General features: G+C 45.3%; 1 protein-coding gene, 1 long non-coding RNA gene and 1 pseudogene across 5 annotated transcripts; all 3 read left to right on the top strand.

Annotated features, from left to right (window-relative positions):
• Positions 1–2,523: 2,523 nt before the first annotated feature.
• Positions 2,524–9,765, top strand: LOC115191298 (coiled-coil domain-containing protein 97-like; annotated as a pseudogene).
• Positions 7,331–8,272, top strand: LOC115191300 (uncharacterized). 4 transcript variants are annotated; one of them, XR_003877632.1, is made up of 4 exons: positions 7,331–7,478; positions 7,678–7,893; positions 7,932–8,077; positions 8,116–8,150. It is a non-coding gene; the product is annotated as an uncharacterized LOC115191300 (long non-coding RNA). The 4 variants fall into 4 exon arrangements; XR_003877631.1 differs by lacking the exon at positions 8,116–8,150 and adding an exon at positions 8,170–8,272 and having other exon boundaries at positions 7,678–8,077; XR_003877630.1 differs by having other exon boundaries at positions 7,678–8,077.
• Positions 9,766–12,637: 2,872 nt separating the features above from the next.
• LOC115191299 (E3 ubiquitin-protein ligase ZNF598-like) lies at positions 12,638–20,621 on the top strand (the record flags this gene model as incomplete). Its single annotated transcript, XM_029749167.1, is given in 5 exon segments — positions 12,638–13,186; positions 16,625–16,737; positions 17,257–17,386; positions 20,352–20,468; positions 20,470–20,621. Coding segments are annotated over 5 exon segments (683 nt in total), but the record flags the coding sequence as incomplete, so codon positions are not given.
• Positions 20,622–24,254: the final 3,633 nt, after the last annotated feature.

Genomic DNA, 24,254 nt, shown 5'->3' with positions numbered 1-24,254 from the left:
GGGGTTATTAATACACATAGACCCATTATAAGGAGGGGTTATTAATACACATAGACCCATTATAAGGAGGGGTTATTAATACACACTGACATAGACCCATTATAAGGAGGGGTTATTAATACACATAGACCCATTATAAGGAGGGGTTATTAATACACATAGACCCATTATAAGGAGGGGTTATTACTACACATAGACCCATTATAAGGAGGGGTTATTAATACACACTGACATAGACCCATTATAAGGAGGGGTTATTAATACACATAGACCCATTATAAGGAGGGGTCATTAATACACATAGACCCATTATAAGGAGGGGTTATTAATACACATAGACCCATTATAAGGAGGGGTTATTACTACACATAGACCCATTATAAGGAGGGATTATTAATACACACTGACATAGACCCATTATAAGGAGGGGTTATTAATACACATAGACCCATTATAAGGAGGGGTTATTAATACACACTGACATAGACCCATTATAAGGAGGGGTTATTAATACACGCTGACATAGACCCATTATAAGGAGGGGTTATTAATACACATAGACCCATTATAAGGAGGGGTTATTAATACACATAGACCCATTATAAGGAGGGGTTATTAATATACGCTGACATAGACCCATTATAAGGAGGGGTTATTAATACACATAGACCCATTATAAGGAGGGGTTATTAATACACATAGACCCATTCTCCATAAGGAAGGGTTATTAATACACGCTGACATAGACCCATTATAAGGAGGGGTTATTAATACACACTGACATAGACCCATTATAAGGAGGGGTTATTAATACACATAGACCCATTATAAGGAGGGGTTATTAATACACATAGACCCATTATAAGGAGGGGTTATTACTACACATAGACCCATTATAAGGAGGGGTTATTAATACACATAGACCCATTATAAGGAGGGGTTATTAATACACATAGACCCATTATAAGGAGGGGTTATTAATACACGCTGACATAGACCCATTATAAGGAGGGGTTATTAATTCACATAGACCCATTATAAGGAGGGGTTATTAATAAACATAGACCCATTCTCTATAAGGAGGGGTTATTAATACACATAGACCCATTATAAGGAGGGGTTATTAATATGCTGACATAGACCCATTATAAGGAGGGGTTATTAATACACATGGCCCATTATAAGGAGGGGTTATTAATACACATAGACCCATTATAAGGAGGGGTTATTAATACACATAGACCCATTATAAGGAGGGGTTATTACTACACATAGACACATTCTCTATAAGGAGGGGTTATTAATACACATAGACCCATTATAAGGAGGGGTTATTAATACACATAGACATGTTATTAAAAACAAACATTCCCTGAATCTCATTGCTGATATGACATGTATGACTGAATGTATATTATACAGTATAATATGTATAACTGAATGTATAGTATACAGTATAAGATGTATAACTGAATGTATAGTATACAGTATAAGATCTATAACTGAATGTATAGTATACAGTATAATATGTATAACTGAATGTATAGTATACAGTATAAGATGTATAACTGAATGTATAGTATACAGTATAAGATCTATAACTGAATGTATAGTATACAGTATAATATGTATAACTGAATGTATAGTATACAGTATAATATGTATAACTGAATGTATAGTATATCAAAATCAAATCAAATCAAATTTATTTATATAGCCCTTCGTACATCAGCTGATATCTCAAAGTGCTGTACAGAAACTCAGCCTAAAACCCCAAACAGCAAGCAATGCATGTGAAAGAAGCACGGTGGCTAGGAAAAACTCCCTAGGAAAAACTCCCTAGAAAGGCCAAAAACCTAGGAAGAAACCTAGAGAGGAACCAGGCTATGATACAGTATAAGATGTATAACTGAATGTATTGTATACAGTATAATATGTATACCTGAATGTATAGTATACAGTATAATATGTATAACTGAATGTATAGTATACAGTATAATATCTATAACTGAATGTATAGTATACAGTATAATATGTATAACTGAATGTATAGTATACAGTATAATATCTATAACTGAATTTATAGTATACAGTATAATATGTATAACTGAATGTATAGTATACAGTATAATATCTATAACTGAATGTATAGTATACAGTATAAGATGTATAACTGAATGTATAGTATACAGTATAATATGTATAACTGAATGTATAGTATACAGTATAATATCTATAACTGAATGTATAGTATACAGTATAATATGTATAACTGAATGTATAGTATACAGTATAATATCTATAACTGAATGTATAGTATACAGTATAATATGTATAACTGAATGTATAGTATACAGTATAATATCTATAACTGAATGTATAGTATACAGTATAAGATGTATACCTGAATGTATAGTATACAGTATAATATGTATAACTGAATGTATAGTATACAGTATAATATGTATAACTGAATGTATAGTATACAATATAAGATCAGACGTTTGTTAAAATATATATTCTTAAACCTGTATGTTTGGCTAATGTTCTTTGTTAAATATGCATTTTAAATGTATCATTCAACTTCCGTATATGTTTTAGTATAATTGGAAAAGTTAAAAGAAAAAAAAAAAAAAAAAGCAATAATGAACCGTAACGTTTTGTGGTAGGAACCTTGATCTATGTACCTTGGTAATCAGGGGACTGATAACAACGACGGACCAGGAAGCGACATTTTCGAAATAACGAAGAAATGCGAAAATGTTTATAAACTTTTTTAAATGCAGTGAGAATTCTAATATTGTTTTCAACCAGTATTTATCAGATTAGTGTCGTTTCACAAGAAAGAGGGACCTTCCGTCTGTAACTAGGAAGTTGGACCATAGAGGTGTCGTCGCTGTGCTGTCCGCCATGTGGGGGGAGATCGACCCTGGTCCCGAGTCCAGTCCGCCTGTCAGCGATGAACCGGTGGCCTGCAGACAGCCCGACCCCCGGGGACCACAGCCCGACCCCCGGCGACCACGGCCCGACCCCCGGCGACCACGGCCCGACCCACAGCCCGGTCCCAGGGGAACCGAACCAGCTTCTAGCTGCTCTGCAACCGCCAACACCGAGGAGGACGAGCCGCAGGAGAACCAGGTGAGAAGTAGCAACAAGGAGAGAGATAGTGACGTAAACAACCAGATGTTACCAAAGATATTGATGACTACCCTCCATTCATCTGTCATGTTAATGTGTGAACTAGATAGCAACCAACCGGTGAAGGACAGGGAATTTTTACATTTTAGTCATTTAGCAGACGCTCTTATCCAGAGCGACTTACAGTAGTGAATGCATACATTTCATACATAAAAGATCCCAGCGGTGTGTGTGTGTGTTTCCCCAGGCGGATCTCAGCGGTGTGTGTGTGTGTGTTTCCCCAGGCGGATCTCAGCAGTGTGTGTTTCTTCCCAGGCGGATCTCAGCGGTGTGTGTGTGTCTCTTCCCAGGCGGATCCCAGCGGTGTGTGTGTGTGTCTCCTCCCAGGCGGATCCCAGCGGTGTGTGTGTTTCCCCAGGCAGATCTCAGCGGTGTGTGTGTGTGTTTCCCCAGGCAGATCTCAGCGGTGTGTGTGTGTGTTTCCCCAGGCGGATCTCAGCGGTGTGTGTGTGTGTGTCTCCTCCCAGGCGGATCTCAGCGGTGTGTGTGTGTTTCTTCCCAGGCAGATCTCAGCGGTGTGTGTGTGTGTCTCCTCCCAGGCGGATCTCAGCGGTGTGTGTGTGTGTGTGTTTCCCCAGGCGGGTCTCAGCGGTGTGTGTGTGTGTTTCCCCAGGCAGATCTCAGCGGTGTGTGTGTGTTTCCCCAGGCGGATCTCAGCGGTGTGTGTGTCTCCTCCCAGGCAGATCCCAGCAGTGTGTGTGCCATGGTGGAGGTGGTGGCTGTGAGTGGTAGCCAGGTGAAGAGCCAGCAGGTAGGTGAGGCAGAGCTGACCTTAACCCAGCGGAGAGAGGAGCTGCTCGGACAGTACCGGACCAAGCCCCTGGTGTTTCTGGAGCGATACCAGGTACCTCTTTGGTCTCAGTTTGGTCTCCCCCTGATTAAATAAAACCTTAGAAAAGTTAAATATGTTTGAAATCTATTTTTCTAGACACATTTTTTTACACGTATTGTTTTGGAGACATGAATGCTTTGCCATCTCGTTCACTTCCTGTATTCACACAGTATCTCTGTATCTGAAACTGGCCTGAGTACGACTTGGTTTTATATAGAGGATGATATATGGCCAACACCTGCTCTATCCTGGGCCTCTAACCTTCTCCCCCAGGGCCTCCAACCTTCTCCCCCAGGGCCTCTAACCCTCTCCCCCAGGGCCTCTAACCCTCTCCCCCAGGGTCTCTAACTCTCTCCCCCAGGGCCTCTAACCTCTACCCTTTTCCCCAGGGCCTCTAACCTCTAACCCTCTCCCCCAGGGCCTCTAACCCTCTCCCCCAGGGTCTCTAACCCTCTCCCCCAGGGCTTCTAACCCTCTCCCCCAGGGCCTCTAACCTCTAACCCTCTCCCCCAGGGCCTCTAACCTCTAACCCTCTCCCCCAGGGCTTCTAACCCTCTCCCCCAGGGCCTCTAACCTCTAACCTTCTCCCCCAGGCCCTCTAACCCTCTCCCCCAGGGCCTCTCCCCCTCTCCCCCAGGGCCTCTAACCTCTAACCTTCTCCCCCAGGGCCTCTAACCCTCTCCCCCAGGGCCTCTCCCCCAGGGCCTCTAACCTCTACCCTTCTCCCCCAGGCCCACCTGAAGCCTCAGCACCTGTCATCGTTCTGCCATCTGATTTCTGACCCCCGGGCGCAGTACTACTGCCGTGAGGTGAGACGGAGAGCAGCGGGACGCTCTAACAGGACCCGGGTTCGCAACCAACGCTACGCCGCCCTCAGGGAGCTGCAGAGGGGTGAGCCGAGCAACCAATCACAGACCCTGGTACTCAGCCTAGCAACCAATCACAGACACCCTGGTACTCAGCCTAGCAACCAATCACAGACACCCTGGTACTCAGCCTAGCAACCAATCACAGACACCCTGGTACTCAGTCTAGCAACCAATCACATACCCTGGTACTCAGCCTAGCAAGCAATCACAGACCCTGGGACTCAGCCTAGCAACCAATCACAGACCCTGGTACTCAGCCTTGCAACCAATCACAGACCCTGGTACTCAGCCTTCAGGACCAATCACAGACCCTGGTACTCAGCCTAGCAACCAATCACAGACCCTGGGACTCAACCTAGCAACCAATCACAGACCCTGGTACTCAGCCTAGCAACCAATCACAGACACCCTGGTACTCAGCCTAGCAACCAATCACAGACCCCGGTACTCAGCCTAGCAACCAATCACAGACACCCTGGTACTCAGTCTAGCAACCAATCACAGACACCCTGGTACTCAGTCTAGCAACCAATCACAGACACCCTGGTACTCAGCCTAGCAACCAATCACAGACACCCCGGTACTCAGCCTAGCAACCAATCACAGACACCCTGGTACTCAGCCTAGCAACCAATCACAGACACCCTGGTACTCAGCCTAGCAACCAATCACAGACCCTGGTACTCAGTGATTGGTGCTGAAGACTGAGTATCAGGTATGTTCTCTGTTTAGTGAGTCCTCCAGATCAGAGGCAGTAGGGATGACCAGGGATGTTCTCTGTTTAGTGAGTCCTCCAGATCAGAGGCGGTAGGGACGACCAGGGATGTTCTCTGTTTAGTGAGTCCTCCAGATCAGAGGCGGTAGGGACGACCAGGGATGTTCTCTGTTTAGTGAGTCCTCCAGATCAGAGGCGGTAGAGATGACCAGGGATGTTCTCTGTTTAGTGTGTCCTCCAGATCAGAGGCAGTGGGGATGTTCTCTGTTTAGTGAGTCCTCCAGATCAGAGGCAGTAGGGACGACCAGGGATGTTCTCTGTTTAGTGAGTCCTCCAGATCAGAGGCAGTGGGGATGTTCTCTGTTTAGTGAGTCCTCCAGATCTGAGGCAGTAGGGACGACCAGGGATGTTCTCTGTTTAGTGAGTCCTCCAGATCAGAGGCAGTAGGGATGACCAGGGATGTTCTCTGTTTAGTGAGTCCTCCAGATCAGAGGCAGTGGGGATGTTCTCTGTTTAGTGAGTCCTCCAGATCAGAGGCAGTAGGGACGACCAGGGATGTTCTCTGTTTAGTGAGTCCTCCAGATCAGAGGCAGTAGGGATGACCAGGGATGTTCTCTGTTTAGTGAGTCCTCCAGATCAGAGGCAGTAGGGATGACCAGGGATGTTCTCTGTTTAGTGAGTCCTCCAGATCAGAGGCAGTAGGGATCAAATCAAATTTCAAATCAAATGTATTTATATAGCCCTTCTTACATCAGCTGATATCTCAAAGTGCTGTACAGAAACCCAGCCTAAAACCCCAAACAGCAAGCAATGCAGGTGTAGAAGCACGGTGGCTAGGAAAAACTCCCTAGAAAGGCCAGAACCTAGGAAGAAACCTAGAGAGGAACCAGGCTATGAGGGGTGACTAGGAAAAACTCCCTAGAAAGGCCAAAACCAAGGAAGAAACCTAGAGAGGAACCAGGCTATGAGGGGTGGCCAGTCCTCTTCTGGCTGTGCCGGGTGGAGATTATAACAGAACATGGCCTAGATGTTCAAATGTTCATAAATGACCAGCAGGATCAAATAATAATAATCATAGTAGTTGTCGAGGGTGCAACAAGTCAGTAACACAAGAGTAAGTGTCAGTTGGCTTTTTCATAGCCGATCTTTGAGAGTATCTCTACCGCTCCTGCTGTCTCTAGAGAGTTGAAAACAGCAGGTCTGGGACAGGTAGCACGTCCGGTGAACAGGTCAGGGTTCCATAGCCGCAGACAGAACAGTTGGAACTGGAGCAGCAGCACGGCCAGGTGAACTGGGGACAGCAAGGAGTCATCAAGCCAGGTAGTCCTGAGGCATGGTCCTAGGGCTCACGTCCTCCGAGAGAAAGAAAGAAAGAGAAAGAGAGAATTAGAGAGAGCATATTTAAATTCACTCATGTCTCTAACCACCCCAGAGGGCCAGTACTTCAGCGAGGACCAGATGAGAAGCCGGGAGCCCCTACTGTATGAGCAGTACATCGGCCAATACCTGACTGAGGAGCAGCTGTTACATTGCTCCCTCGAGGCCATGCAGGGAGGAGCAGGGGAGGAGCGGGGCCCGGGGGGAGCAGAGGGGGGGACTGGCCCACCTCCTCCTCAACTCCTACCAGGAGAGACTGATCCAGAGCCGGCTGCAGGAGGAGCAGGACAGGGAGGAGGAGGCACTGGAGGAGGAAGAGGGAGAGGAAGAGGGTAAGATACACAGCATCACCAGACGTACGTTCAACAAGGAAGTAGTTTGACGACATTCACTACGGTTGGCTAACAGTTTGAGAAGGTAGTCTGCAGCAAAGGTAAGTGATTCACTACGGTTGGCTAACAGTTTGAGAAGGTAGTCTGCAGCGAAGGTAAGGGATTCCCTACGGTTGGCTAACAGTTTGAGAAGGTAAGGGATTCACTACAGTTGGCTAATAGTTTGAGAAGGTAGTCTGCAGCGAAGGTAGTGATTCACTACGGTTGGCTAACAGTTTGAGAAGGTAGTCTGCAGCGAAGGTAAGGGATTCACTACGGTTGGCTAACAGTTGGAGAAGGTAGTCTGCAGCGAAGGTAAGGGATTCACTACGGTTGGCTAACAGTTTGAGAAGGTAGTCTGCAGCGAAGGTAAGGGATTCACTACGGTTGGCTAACAGTTTGAGAAGGTAGTCAGCAGCGAAGGTAAGGGATTCACTACGGTTGGCTATCAGTTTGAGAAGGTAGTCTGCAGTGAAGGTAAGGGATTCACTACGGTCGGCTAACAGTTTGAGAAGGTAGTCTGCAGCGAAGGTAAGGGATTCACTACGGTTGGCTAACAGTTTGAGAAGGTAAGGGATTCACTACAGTTGGCTAATAGTTTGAGAACGTAGTCTGCAGCGAAGGTAAGTGATTCACTACGGTTGGCTAACAGTTTGAGAAGGTAGTCTGCAGCGAAGGTAAGGGATTCACTACGGTTGGCTAACAGTTTGAGAAGGTAAGTGATTCACTATAGTTGGCTAACAGTTTGAGAAGGTAGTCTGCAGCGAAGGTAAGTGATTCACTACGGTCGGCTAACAGTTTGAGAAGGTAGTCTGCAGCGAAGGTAAGGGATTCTGATCACGTCTCTGTGTGTCTCACGGTACTGTGTGTGTGTATGTGTGTGTGTGTCTCTGTGTGTGTGTGTGTGTGTGTGTGTGTGTGTGTGTGTGGTCCCTCCAGCTGGAGGGTTGGGAGCAGAGGGCTATGAACCAACACCCCAGGAGAAAGCACTGCTCAGGGACGAGTTCATCACTCTGATGTACCAACGCTTCCTGGACGGACACGACAAAGACTTTAACTACAGGTTAGTAGCTGGCTAACTAAATTACTAACTGGGTAGACTGACTAAATTACTAACTGGGTAGACTAACTGGGTAGACTAACTAAATTACTAACTGGGTAGACTAACTGGGTAGACTAACTAAATTACTAACTGGGTAGACTAACTGGGTAGACTAACTAAATTACTAACTGGGTAGACTAACTGGGTAGACTAACTAAATTACTAACTGGGTAGACTAACTAAATTACTAACTGGGTAAACTAACTAAATTACTAACTGGGTAGACTAACTAAATTACTAACTGGGTAGACTGACTAAATTACTAACTGGGTAGACTAACTGGGTAGACTAACTAAATTACTAACTGGGTAGACTAACTGGGTAGACTAACTAAATTACTAACTGGGTAGACTAACTGAATTACTAACTGGGTAGACTAACTGGGTAGACTAACTAAATTACTAACTGGGTAGACTAACTAAATTACTAACTGGGTAGACTAACTGGGTAGACTAACTGAATTACTAACTGGGTAGACTAACTGGGTAGACTAACTAAATTACTAACTGGGTAGACTAACTGGGTAGACTAACTAAATTAACAACTGGGTAGACTAACTGAATGAATGACTGACGAACCAACTACTTTACCAGCTGTGTTGCAGTGGACAGCCTGAACTACTTTACCAGCTGTGTTGTGTTGCAGTGGACAGACTGAACTACTTTACCAGCTGTGTTGCAGTGGACAGACTGAACTACTTTACCAGCTGTGTTGTGTTGCAGAGGACAGACTGAACTACTTTACCAGCTGTGTTGCAGTGGACAGACTGAACTACTTTACCAGCTGTGTTGCAGTGGACAGACTGAACTACTTTACCAGCTGTGTTGTGTTGCAGTGGACAGACTGAACTACTTTACCAGCTGTGTTGCAGTGGACAGACTGAACTACTTTACCAGCTGTGTTGCAGTGGACAGACTGAACTACTTTACCAGCTGTGTTGTGTTGCAGTGGGGAGACTGAACTACTTTACCAGCTGTGTTGCAGTGGACAGACTGAACTACTTTACCAGCTGTGTTGTGTTGCAGTGAAGTGGATGGGAATCCCGACTACGACAACCTGGACATCGTCAACAGAGATGCAGAGGAGAAGTACTTCGATGAGGATGATGAGGAGGAGGAAGAGGAGGATGAGGAGGAGGAGGAGGAGGAGATGACTGTAGTTATGATGTCATGACAGCAGCTGTCATTTGGACTGTAAATACGATAGCTTCTGTAATAACTAAACTATGTTCCTACTCTGTTCTCATCACATTCATGTAATATTCAGTTTGTATGGATGGCAATAAATCATGTATGTTTACCTACGTTGTTAGCCAGTTTAACTAGTTCCTAACTAATTCCTTAGTTCTTGTTTGGACCCTGCTGACAACACTGGCCACTGAAGTATTTCTGAATGAGGCAGAGAGCTGATTGTAACTGAGTCAGCGACTCAATGAAGAGTTAGTATTTCTGAATGAGTCAGAGAGCTGATTGTAACTGAGTCAGCGACTCAATGAAGAGTTAGTATTTCTGAATGAGTCAGAGAGCTGATTGTAACTGAGTCAGCGAGTCAATGAAGAGTTAGTGTTTCTGAATGAGTTAGAGCTGATTGTAACTGAGTCAGCGACTCAATGAAGAGTTAGTATTTCTGAATGAGTCAGAGCTGATTGTAACTGAGCGACTCAAATGAAGTTAGTATTTCTGAATGAGTCAGACAGCTGATTGTAACTGAGTCAGCGACTCAATGAAGAGTTAGTATTTCTGAATGAGTCAGAGAGCTGATTGTAACTGAGTCAGCGACTCAATGAAGAGTTAGTATTTCTGAATGAGTCAGAGAGCTGATTGTAACTGAGTCAGCGACTCAATGAAGAGTTAGTATTTCTGAATGAGTCAGAGAGCTGATTTGTAATATTTCAAAGGGCTGAAAACAGGTGGAAATTGTGTTCCAGGAGTGAAATCGGTTCCATTTTTATTTCCGAGGGATTTTTTCAGTTTCCATTAATGGCGGACAACACGTTCAGGGATTGAAATTCAACTAGCAAATGAATCCTATAAATGAACAGTGCTCATGATTTCCCCGCCCATGTAATACCGCTCATTATGGTTCGCCAGACCAGTCTTCTATTCAACCAATAAGGCACGAGGGGGTGTGATATATGGCCAATATACCACGGCTAAGGGTTGTTCTTAGGCACGACGCAACGCGGAGTGCCTGGAGACATCCCTTAGCCGTGGTATATTGGCCATATATCACAAACCCTCCGAGGTGCCTTGTTGCTTTTATAAACTGGTTATCAATGTAAATTAGAACAGTACAGATAAATGTGTTGTCATACCTGTGGTATACCACGGCTTTCAGCCAATCAGCATCCAGGAGCCAAACTAGCCGGTTTATAATGGGCATATTCGATGATGCTGAGGTAAAGGCCCATCACGCCATCAGGTGAAAGCAGGGAGGAAGAAGCACCCTTCTCAAATCAAACCGTAATCTGTGCTGCTCTGTCATTTTGTCAACCATGCAGCATTGTCCAGAAACATCTCTTTTCCATTAAATTAACCCGACATCAACCCAATTGAGATGGTTTGGGATGACCACAGAGTGAAGGAAAAGCAGCCAACAAGTGCTCAGCATATGTGGGAACACCTTTATTTAACTAGGTAGGCCAGTTGAGAACAAGTTCTCATTTACAACTGCGACCTGGCCAAGATAAAGCAACATTACTCATCCTAACCTTTATTTATTTAATATATATATTCTAAATTCCATTCTGTTACTTCTAGATTTGTGTGTATTGTTGTGTATTGTTAGATATTACTGCACTGTTGGAGCTAGAAACACAAGCATTTTGCAACACCAGCAATAACATCTGTTAAACACGTGTATGTGACAAATAACATTTGATTTGATTTTAAAAAACGAGAATAAAGCGGCAATAGTACAGTTTGTCCATTTTGAGAGGCTGTAGCCAAAATAATCAAGATAAATCAATAAATCTGTTGTTAATTTTAACATGTTTGTCTTAGAGATCTTAGTTGCGCAATTTTACATTTAACTAAGATATTTGGTAAAGTATTTTTAAATAAAACATTTGCATGGAAACAAGTCGTCTCTCAGTTGAATTACAGACTTTATTGAAGAATCCCCACTGTTGACCAATCACCGATGAAGGGGCTTAGGCTCCGCTTTTGCTTGCCTCTAGAGTAATGTGTACCCTCTGGCTTGCCTCTAGAGTAATGTGTACCTTCTGGCTTGCCTCTAGAATAATGTGTACCCTTTGGCTTGCCTCTAGAGTAATGTGTACCTTCTGGCTTGCCTCTAGAATAATGTGTACCCTTTGGCTTGCCTCTAGAGTAATGTGTGCCCTTTGGCTTGCCTCTAGAGTAATGTGTACCCTCTGGTTTGCATCTAGAGTAATGTGTACCCTTTGGCTTGCCTCTAGAGTAATGTGTGCCCTTTGGCTTGCCTCTAGAGTAATGTGTACCCTCTGGCTTGCCTCTAGAGTAATGTGTACCCTTTGGCTTGCCTCTAGAGTAATGTGTACCCTTTGGCTTGCCTCTAGAGTAATGTGTACCCTCTGGCTTGCCTCTAGAGTAATGTGTACCCTCTGGCCCTCTGGCTTGCCTCTAGAGTAATGTGTACCCTCTGGCTTGCCTCTAGAGTAATGTGTACCCTCTGGGCCCTCTGGCTTGCCTCTAGAGTAATGTGTACCCTTTGGCTGTCATCTAGAGTAATGTGTACCCTTTGGCTTGCCTCTAGAGTAATGTGTACCCTTTGGCTTGCCTCTAGAGTAATGTGTACCCTCTGGCTTGCCTCTAGAGTAATGTGTACCCTCTGGCTTGCCTCTAGAGTAATGTGTACCCTCTGGCTTGCCTCTAGAGTAATGTGTACCCTCTGGCTTGTCTCTAGAGTAATGTGTACCCTCTGGCTTGCCTCTAGAGTAATGTGGGCCCTTTGGCTTGCCTCTAGAGTAATGTGGGCCCGAACAGCTGGAAAACTCACACCAAAATCCAAAACGAAACTAAATGTCTTCATAATATATGCACGAACTCTACAGGCTGGGTAGCATGTGGACTCCTTAACCCTTTTAGCAAAATTAAAATAATTTAAATAATGAATCTCTAATATAGCTAACGTTAGCCACAACAAATTGTAATTCGTAACATATGAAATGGATGATGGACACCCCACAAATCAATACATACCATCCTAAATGTAATGCGTCTCGGATTTGACATAAAGAATAATAGGAAAAATGTTCCGAGTCCCTGAGAGGCATGTGGAGATGTGAAGAGGACCAGCCTGTGTCTCGGTAGAGGGATAGGCGAAGCACACTGTCATTGAAATACAGACAAGCCGTGAAACAGTCTATCCTTATAGCTTATACACCAGTAAACCTCAGCATTGACGAGTGACTTTAGGACTTCCGTCTCATTACACAAACAAGACCTGCTTCTTCTTTAAAACTTAACAGCCTCTGTTTAGCCACCCAGCTACTTCCTAACGTCTACGATTTCAACCGGAAAACCCAAAATATAAATCCTGTTTTGTGCCTTTTTTATTTTTAAACTTACCATGGAGTCAACATCTAACAACTACGAGAGGAACTGTGTTCTGTGTTGTCAGGAGCTGGATATTTTTGCTCTGGGAAAATGCGACCACCCGGTGTGCTACCGCTGCTCCACCAAAATGAGGGTATTGTGCGACCAGAAGTACTGCGCCGTCTGCCGGGAGGAGCTCGACAAGGTACGGCCTGCCGGACTACTCTACACCGGGGATGCGCTGTGACAGTACAGGCCGTGTTAGCATGGGCAGCTTGTTAGACAGCTACTTTTTATATATTATCTCTCACTGACTCGCTAACTAGCTAAGTTAGTCATCGTTTTTTTGTAAAAATTGAGTTAGATAGATAGTTATTCGTGAAAGTCAAGACATATTTTGTAGTTTTTGTAAGTGGTAATAGGCCGGCACTAGCTAAATGAGCTAGCTAGCTAATCACTGACTAGCTAACTAGCTAAGTTAGTCATCGTTTTTTAAAACATTTATTTAGATAGATAGATAGATAGATAGTTATTCGTGAAAGTCGAGACATATTTTGTAGTTTTTGTAAGTGGTAATAGGCCGGCACTAGCTAAATTAGCTAGCTAGCTAACGTAATTACTAACGTTTAGCTTTGAGTGTGTTTATCACCAATCCAACCAATGAGGTTAGTTATAAAACAAATCTTTGGTGTTATTGTCACCAGGTAACTAGTTTTTGTATTTATGTAGGTAACTAATAAGTATGTAACAGTTTGCTATAAGGCCATGTAAGGTTATATATGAGAGAGAGAGAGCTGTCAGGTTTCATGATGGGTGGTGGTTATGTAATGGTTTTTAATTTACTACCCTCCTCCTCCTCCTCCATGGACCGGGCCCACAGATGATCCATTATATTGACCCGGTTTCCCGATGGCATTTTGGTTTGAGTGTTTTTTAATAACTATCCTATCCATCTTTCCTATTCCTGATGTTAACATGTGTTAGAGGCAGAGAGAGAGAGAGGCAGAGAGAGAGAGAGGCAGAGAGAGAGAGGCAGAGAGAGGCAGAGAGAGAGGCAGAGAGAGAGACAGACAGACAGACAGACAGACAGACAGACAGACAGACAGACAGAGAGATCTGATTAGATCGGAAGAAAAAGGGATCACTGCTTTAGGATCAGTTTTCTCCATTGAAATATGACCTTTAACATTATAATTATTTCACAATGCTGACGACGGATCAGCTCCTAGAGAGAGACATTAGGTCTTACCACCTGCCTACGGCTGCAAATATTGATGCGGTTTATTCTAATGCTTATTCAATTATTAAAATGCACTAAATCACAGATCTGGCACTTCATTGCTCGGGTGTTAGGCTACACATTGATATATTTTTAACAAATTACAGACAGTTGTGAAAAGTACAAGTAGAAAAATAGAAGTCGATTAATTGAACATGAAATGTATTTCAATAAGCTTGAAATGGGCCTATAGCCTAATGTTTTACATTTTAACGCGTTCATCTCATTTGTTTTCATTTGAAATAGATTCACATCAAAAACATTGAAAACTTTGTATTCGTTGTCAACTTTGTTCTGAAGTTATCGGTTCACAGAGAGACTGATAAAGCCTTGTGATTCTACGTTTATCTCTGTTAGCAAGTCATTTCCTAGTTTCTGAAGTTATCGGTTCACAGAGACTGATAAAGCCTTGTGATTCTACGTTTATCTCTGTTAGCAAGTCGGTCATTTCCTAGTTTCTGAAGTTATCGGTTCACAGAGAGACTGATAAAGCCTTGTGATTCTACGTTTATCTCTGTTAGCAAGTCATTTCCTAGTTTCCTAGTTCTGACTAGCACGTGAACGCGGCATGAGGCAGGTGGTCATGCCCCGTTTACATCGTGATGTACACTACATGATCCAAAAGTTTCCACTTCACAATAAGAGCGCTTACAGTTGACCGGGGCAGCTCTGGCAGGGTATGACGGTGCCACGTTGAAAGTCACTGAGCTCTTCAGTAAGGCCGATGTTTGTCTATGGAGATCGCATGGCTGTGTGCTGTCAGCAACGCGTGTGACTGAAATAGCCGAATCCACTAATTTGAAAGGGGTGTCCACATACTGCTGTGTAAATACAGTGTATCTCTATTTAACTACGCTGCACATCTTCATGCAAAGCTCCTTCCGCTACGGGACGGCGAGGTTACCGTGGTTCCCTTACTGGATGGCGGGGTTGCCGTGGTTCCCTTACTGGACGGCGGGGTTGCCATGTCCGCGGTTTTTCCTGAAATGTACCTACTTTTGAAATCGATGTGAAAATGTATTGTCGTTTCCAACGGGAACAAAGTAGTCATAGTGGGCAGAAGAAGCAAGGAGGAGGGAGGCAGAGCAAAGCACGAGCTGGCAAGATCCTATTCGCTCATTTTAGCGTGTATTTGCATATTTCCATTAGGGAACGCCTACTCTGAAGTGCGGGTGTGAAAAACTAAATTCGCCTTTCCACTTTTTGGAAACATTGGAAAATGGTAAAGTCAACTAAACTTAGTCCACTCTGTTCAAAACTGATTTTAGTTTTGGGAACAGAAAACTGTATTGAGATCAAATGTTTAAATCGACGAGAACATTTGCAGAATGTTGGGCCAAAATCCATCTCGTTCCATCTTCTCCCGCTGGACTTCCTCTCGTCACCATATTTGGTAGTGAGTGGAAACGCCCACCGGATGCTTCACGTTTATACATCTGGTGAAATATCTGGCTCATTGTTCTATCTGTGGTCAGGCAGTGAGGCCAGCTGTTGCTGAGTGAGAGGTGGGGAAGGGGAGGGCCGTAGGTGGGTGTCAGAGTTTCAAAACCTGTCTGGGTGACTTCCTGTCCATCTTCGTACTGTCTTTGGGTGACTTCCTGCCCATCTTCGTACTGTCTTTGGGTGACTTCCTGCCCATCTTCGTACTGTCTTTGGGTGACTTCCTGCCCATCTTCGTACTGTCTTTGGGTGACTTCCTGCCCATCTTCGTACTGACTTTGGGTGAGTCCCTGTCCATCTTCGTGCTGTCTTTGGGTGACTTCCTGCCCGTCTTCATACTGTCTTTGGGTAACTTCCTGCCCGTCTTCGTACTGTCTTTGGGTGACTTCCTGCCCATCTTCGTACTGTCTTTGGGTGACTTCCTGCCCATCTTCATACTGTCTTTGGGTGAGTCCCTGTCCATCTTCATACTGTCTTTGGGTGACTTCCTGTCCATCTTCATACTGTCTTTGGGTGACTTCCTGCCCAGCTTCATACTGTCTTTGGGTGACTTCCTGCCCATCTTCATGCTGTCTTTGGGTGACTTCCTGCCCGTCTTCATGCTGTCTTTGGGTGACTTCCTGCCCATCTTCATACTGTCTTTGGGTGAGTGGCCCTCTCTCCTCTCTTCCTCCTGGCCCCTCTCTCCTCTCTTCCTCCTGGCCCTCTCTCCCTCCCTCTCTCCTCTCTCCCTCCCTCTCTCCTCTCTTCCTCCTGGCCCTCTCTCCTCTCTTCCTCCTGGCCCTCTCTCCTCTCTTCCTCCTGGCCCTCTCTCCTCTCTTCCTCCTGGCCCTCTCTCCTCTCTTCCTCCTGGCCCTCTCTTCCTCCTGGCCCTCTCTCCTCTCTTCCTCCTGGCCCTCCCGTTAACAGTGTGTTTGTGTCTAGGTGCTGTTTGTGCAGAAGTTGGTGGCCTTCTCCTCTCTGCCCCTCCAGACGCTGCAGGTGGAAAGGAAACATGACATCTACTTTACTGACTCCAAGATATACGCTCAGTTCAGGTACGCTGCTCTCCTCTCTCCTATCCCTCTCTCCTGTCCTCCTCCTGGCCCTCTCTTCTCTTCTCTCTCCTATCCCTCTCTCCTGGCCCTCTTCTCTTCTCTCCTATCCCTCTCTTCTCCTCTCTCCTATCCCTCTCTCCTGTCCTCCTCCTGGCCCTCTCTTCTCTTCTCTCCTATCCCTCTCTCCTGGCCCTCCTCCTCTCTCCTATCCCTCTCTCATGGCCCTCTCTTCCTCCTCCTATCCCTCTCTCCTGTCCTCCTCCTGGCCCTCCTCTTCTCTCCTATCCCTCTCTCCTGGCCCTCTCTTCTCTTCTCTCCTGGCCCTCTCTTCTCTCCTGGCCCTCTCTTCTCTTCTCTCCTGGCCCTCTCTTCTCTCCTGGCCCTCTCTTCTCTCCTGGCCCGCTCTTCTCTCCTCTCCTCTTCCTCCTGGACCTCTCCTCTCCTGTCCTCCTCTTGGCCCTCTCTATCTCCTATCAGTCTGTCTCTCTTCCTCATGTTTCTCTCTGTCTCTGCCTGTAGGACACTGCTGCTGTCTGAGTGTCCTGTCTGTCCAGAGTCTAAAGTCTTCTCAAAGTTTGAGGAGTTGGAGCAGCACATGAGGAAACAACATGAACTCTTCTGTTGTAAACTCTGTACCAAACACCTGCAGGTAGGTTACCTGTCTTTACTGGTATACCTGGCTGTTATACCTGTCTGTTATACCTGTCTTTACTGGTATACCTGTCTGTTATACCTGGCTGTCTGTAATACCTGTCTGTTATACCTGTCTGGCTGGCTGTTATACCTGTCTTTACTGGTATACCTGTCTGTTATACCTGGCTGTCTGTAATACCTGTCTGTTATACCTGTCTGGCTGGCTGTTATACCTGTCTGTCTGTCTGTAATACCTGTCTGTCTGTTATACCTGTCTTTACTGTTATACCTGTCTGTCTGTTATACCTGTCTGTCTGCCTGTTATACCTGTCTGCCTGTTATACCTGTCTTTACTGTATATCGATATAGAGCGGGGGAAAGATTCTATATGTCGATATAGAGCGGGGGAAAGATTCTATATGTCGATATAGAGCGGGGGAGAGATTCTGTATGTCGATATAGAGCGGGGGAAAGATTCTATATGTCGATATAGAGCGGGGGAAAGATTCTATATGTCGATATAGAGCGGGGGAGAGATTCTATATCGATATAGAGCGGGGGAGAGATTCTATATCGATATAGAGCGGGGAGAGATTCTATATCGATATAGAGCGGGGGAGAGATTCTATATCGATATAGAGCGGGGGAGAGATTCTATATCGATATAGAGCGGGGGAGAGATTCTATATCGATATAGAGCGGGGGAGAGATTCTATATGTCGATATAGAGCGGGGGAGAGATTCTATATGTCGATATAGAGCGGGGGAGAGATTCTATATGTCGATATAGAGCGGGGGAGAGATTCTATATGTCGATATAGAGCGGGGGAGAGATTCTATTATGTCGGATATAGAGCGGGGGAGAGATTCTATATGTCGATATAGAGCGGGGGAGAGATTCTATATGTCGATATTGAGCGGGGGAAAGATTCTATATGTCGATATTGAGCGGGGAGAAAGATTCTATATGTCGATATTGAGCGGGGGAGAGATTCTATATATCGATATGGAGCGGGGGGAAAGATTCTATATATCGATATGGAGCGGGGGAAAGATTCTATATATCGATATGGAGCGGGGGAGAGATTCTATATGTCGATATGGAGCGGGGGAGAGATTCTATATGTCGATATAGAGCTGGGGAGAGATTCTATATGTCGATATAGAGCGGGGGAGGATTCTATATGTCGATATAGAGCGGGGGAGAGATTCTATATCGATATAGATCGGGGGAGAGCTTCTATATCGATATAGAGCGGGGGGAGAGATTCTATATCGATATAGAGCGGGGGGAGAGATTCTATACGATATAGAGGGGGGAGAGATTCTATATCGATATAGAGCGGGGGAGAGATTCTATATCGATATAGAGCGGGGGGAGAGATTCTATATCGATATAGAGCGGGGGAGAGATTCTATATCGATATAGAGCGGGGGAGAGATTCTATATCGATATAGAGCGGGGGAGAGATTCTATATCGATATAGAGTGGGGGGAGAGATTCTATGTCGATATAGAGCGGGGGAGAGATTCTATGTCGATATAGAGCGGGGGAGAGATTCTATGTCGATATAGAGCGGGGGGAGAGATTCTATGTCGATATAGAGTGGGGGGAGAGATTCTATGTCGATATAGAGTGGGGGGAGAGATTCTATATCGATATAGAGTGGGGGGAGAGATTCTATGTCGATATAGAGCGGGGGAGAGATTCTATGTCGATATAGAGCGGGGGAGAGATTCTATGTCGATATAGAGCGGGGGGAGAGATTCTATATCGATATAGAGTGGGGGGAGAGATTCTATGTCGATATAGAGCGGGGGGAGAGATTCTATGTCGATATGGAGCGGGGGGAGAGATTCTATGTCGATATAGAGCGGGGGGGAAACAGCCGTGCATTTGGATCATTATTAGACACTGCAGTAAATAAAACCCAACGAAAAACAACTATCCTGTCGAGGACTGGAGTCTACGCTGGCCCGGTTACGCCGTAGCCAATCAGAGCTCCAGTTACACCCGTCCGTCTAAATAAACTATCCTGTCGAGGACTGGAGTCTACGCTGGCCCCGTTACGCCGTAGCCAATCAGAGCTCCAGTTACACCCGTCCGTCTAAATAAACTATCCTGTCGAGGACTGGAGTCTACGCTGGCCCCGTTACGCCGTAGCCAATCAGAGCTCCAGTTACACCCGTCCGTCTAAATAAACTATCCTGTCGAGGACTGGAGTCTACGCTGGCCCCGTTACGCCGTAGCCAATCAGAGCTCCAGTTACACCCGTCCGTCTAATAAACTATCCTGTCGAGGACTGGAGTCTACGCTGGCCTCGTTACGCCGTAGCCAATCAGAGCTCCAGTTACACCCGTCCGTCTAAATAAACTATCCTGTCGAGGACTGGAGTCTACGCTGGCCCGGTTACGCCGTAGCCAATCAGAGCTCCAGTTACACCCGTCCGTCTAAATAAACTATCCTGTCGAGGACTGGAGTCTACGCTGGCCCCGTTACGCCGTAGCCAATCAGAGCTCCAGTTACACCCGTCCGTCTAATAAACTCTCCTGTCGAGGACTGGAGTCTACGCTGGCCCGGTTACGCCGTAGCCAATCAGAGCTCCAGTTACACCCGTCCGTCTAAATAAAACTATCCTGTCGAGGACTGGAGTCTAGGCTGGCCCCGTTACGCTGTAGCCAATCAGAGCTCCAGTTACACCCGTCCGTCTAAATAAACTATCCTGTCGAGGACTGGAGTCTACGCTGGCCCCGTTACGCCGTAGCCAATCAGAGCTCCAGTTACACCCGTCCGTCTAAATAAACTCTCCTGTCGAGGACTGGAGTCTACGCTGGCCCGGTTACGCCGTAGCCAATCAGAGCTCCAGTTACACCCGTCCGTCTAAATAAACTATCCTGTCGAGGACTGGAGTCTAGGCTGGCCGTTACGCTGTAGCCAATCAGAGTCCATCTAACGTGTATGTAACCCGTTTCCCCACCAGATCTTCTCCCATGAGAGGAAGTGGTATAACAGGAAGGACCTGGCGCGTCACCGTTCCCACGGCGACCCGGAGGACACGTCTCACCGCGGACACCCGATCTGCAAGTTCTGCGACGACCCGTTACCTCGACAACGACGAGCTGCTGAAACACCTCCGAAGGGACCATTACTTCTGTCACTTCTGTGACGCCGACGGAGCCCAGGAGTACTACAGGTACACACACACACACACACACACACACACACACACACACACACACACACACACACACACACACACACACCACACACACACACACACACACACACACACACACAGAGACACACACACACACATACACAACCAGTCTCACACACACACACACAGAGACACACACACACACATACACACCAGTCACACACACACACACACACACACACACACACCACACCCAGTCACACACACACACACAGAGAGACACACACACACACATACACAACCAGTCACACACACACACACACAACCAGTCACACACAGAGACACACACACACAACCAGTCACACACAGAGACACACCACACAACCAGTCACCACAGAGACACACCACACACACACTACAACCAGTCACACACACACACACACACACACACACACAGTCACTAGTTTGGTCACACCTACTTGTTCCAGGGTTTTTCTTTATTTGTACTATGTGGTATACAGAATATAGCCCTATCTGATAAAAGACCAAGTCCATATTATGGCAAGAACAGCTCAAATAAGCAAAGAGAAACGACAGTCCATCATTACTTTAAGACATGGAGGTCAGTCAATCCGGAAAATGTCAAGAACTTTGAACGTTTCTTCAAGTGCAGTCGCAAAAAAACAATCTTCAAAACCATCAAGCGCTATGATGAAACTGGCTCTCATGAGGACCGCCACAGGACAGGAAGACCCAGAGTACCTCTGCTGCAGAGGATAAGTTCAATTAGAGTTACCAGTGTCATGGTTGTCGTCGGTGAAGGAGGACCAATACGCAGCAGGTATGTGTATGCTCATCTTGTTAATTTATTACTTCAAACAATGAACGTACAAAAGAACAAAAACACGAGAACGAACGAACGAACGACAACAAACAGTCTGGCAAAGCCTAAGCTCAACACAGAACAATCACCCACAAATAACAACCACAAACACACCCATAATATATGGGACTCTCAATCAAAGGCAGATAGACAACACCTGCCTTCAACTGAGAGTCCCAACCCCAATCAACACAACATAGAAACACACTCACCAGACTAGACATAGAAATACATAAAAATAGACTATAAACCAAAACCCCGGAAATACTAAATCAAACACCCTTTAACCTGTTTGGGATAGGGGGGCAGGTATTGAGAATTTTGGAAAAAATATGTGCCCATTTTAACTGCCTCTCCTACACCAACTCAGAAGCTAGAATATGCATATTATTGTTTCAGGTTTGGATAGAAAACACTCTGAATTTTCTAAAACTGTTTTGAATGGTGTCTGTGAGTATAACAGAACTCCTATGGCAGGCCAAAAACCTGACAAGGTTTCAAGCAAGAATTAACCCTGTCTGACAAGGAGTCGTGCGTCTTGCATTGTTTATTGAAACGTAAGGATCTTAGCTGTAACGTGACAATTCCAGGGCTCCGATAGGCTCTCAGAACCCGGGAAATAACTGAAGGTTGACGAGGGGCCTCAGGTTGAAACATATTATCGGCTTTGACAAGTGGCGCTCAGAGGACCTTTGAAGAGGCGCGTGCACGCTTCGCTTCCTGAGGAGAAATTTAATTCGGCTGTTTAGGCTCAATGGCATATTCCCGGTCGAATATTATCACTTATCTACGAGATAAATGGCATAAAAATTGGTTTGTAAACAGCGGTTGACATGCTTCGAAGTACGGTAATGGATATTTAGACATTTTTGTCACGCCAATGCGCCATGCTCGAGACCGTGATGGAAGCATTCTGATAGTGTCTAGAACTCACGAACAAAACGTCGCTGTTTGGATATAACGATGGATTATTTGGGACCAAACCAACATTGTTATTGAAGTAGAGTCCTGGCAGTGTATTCTGACGAAAGACAAGCAAGGTAAGAACATTTTTCTTATAGGAAATGTGATTTTGGTGGAGGCTGACCTGGGTGGGTATCTAAATAGCTAGCCCTGTGATGCCGGGCTATGTACTTAGATTATTTTAAAATAGCTTTTCGGATGAAGCACATTTTGCAATAATCTATTTTAAAAAATCGGACATATCGAGTGCATAGAGGAGTAATGTATCTATAATTCTTAAAATAATTGTTATGCTGTTTGTGAACGTTTATCGTGAGTAATTTAGCAAACTGTTAGTAAATTCCCGGAAGTTTGCGGGGGTTATGCTTTTTCTGAACGTCACATGCTAATGTAAAAAGCTGTTTTTTGATATAAATATGAACTTGATTGAAAGCCATGAATGTATTGTATAACACAATGTCCTAGGTGTGTCATCTGATGAAGATCATAAAAGGTGTAGTGCTGCATTTAGCTGTGGTTTGGGGTTTAGGTGACATGATATGCTAGCTTGAAAAATGGGTGTCTGATTATTTCTTGGTCTGGGCACTGCTGCTAACATATCTAATGTTTGCTTTCGTTGGTAAGCCTTTTTGAAATCGGACAGTGGGGTTGAATTAACGAGATTCTTGTCTTAATAGCTGTAAAATAGTCATATGTTTGAGAAATTGCAGTAATAGTATTTCTAACGATTCAAAATCGCGCTACTGGATTTCAGTGGCTGTTACGTAGGTGGGACGAGTTCGTCCCACATGCGCCAGAGAGGTTAACCAAACACACACCCTGACCACATAAAACAAATACCCTCTGGCCACGTCCTGACCAAAATACAATACTAATTAACCCTTATACTGGCCAGGACGTGACAACCAGCCTCATGAGGACCGCACAGGACAGGAAGACCCAGAGTTACCTCTGCTGCAGAGGATAAGTTCATTAGAGTTACCAGCCTCATGAGGACCGCCCACAGGAAAGGAAAGGACCCAGAGTTACCCAGCCTCATGAGGACCGCCACAGGACAGGAAGACCCAGAGTTACCAGCCTCATTGAGGACCGCCACAGGAAAGGAAGAACAGAGTCCCTCTGCTGCAGAGGATAAGTTTATAGTTAAATGCCCTGTTCAGAGGAGGACTGTGTGAACAGGCCCTTCACTGGTTGAATTGCTGCCAGGAAACCACTACTAAAGGACACCATAAGAAAGAAGAGACTTGCTGGGCCAGAATCACGAGCAATGGACATTAGACCAGTGGAAATCTGTTCCTTCGGTCTGATGAGTCCAAATGTGCGATTTTTGGTTCCAACCGCCGTGTCTTGTGGTTCCCACTGTGAAGCATGGAGGAGGAGGTGTGTGGTGTGGGGGTGCTTTGCTGGTGACACTGTCTGTGATTTATTTTGAATTCAAGGCACACTTAACCAGCATGGCTACCACAGCATTCTGCAGCGATACACCATCCCATCTGGTTTGGGCTTAGTGGGACTATCATTTGTTTTTCAACAGGACAATGACCCAACACACCTCCAGGCTGTGTAAGGGCTATTTGACCAAGAAGGAGAGTGACGGAATGCTGCATCAGATGACCTGGCCTCCACAATCACCCGACCTCAACCCAATTGAGATGGTTTGGCATGTGTTGGAACGCAGAGTGAAGGAAAAGCAGCCAATAAGTGCACAGCATATGTGGGAACTGTTGGAAAAGCATTCCTCATGAAGCTGGTTGAGAGAATGCCAAGAGTGTGCAAAGGGTGTCAGCTTTGAAGCATATAAACTCTGTAAAAACAGAAACGTCCTCTCACTGTCAACTGCGTTTTATTTTCAGCAAACTTTGTGTAAATATTTGTATGAA

Source organism: Salmo trutta, unplaced genomic scaffold (assembly GCF_901001165.1).
Source record: "Salmo trutta unplaced genomic scaffold, fSalTru1.1, whole genome shotgun sequence".
NCBI lineage: Eukaryota > Metazoa > Chordata > Actinopteri > Salmoniformes > Salmonidae > Salmo > Salmo trutta.
The sequence above is the reverse complement of the archived record's forward strand: the minus strand, read 5'-3'. Positions and strand labels throughout refer to the sequence as shown.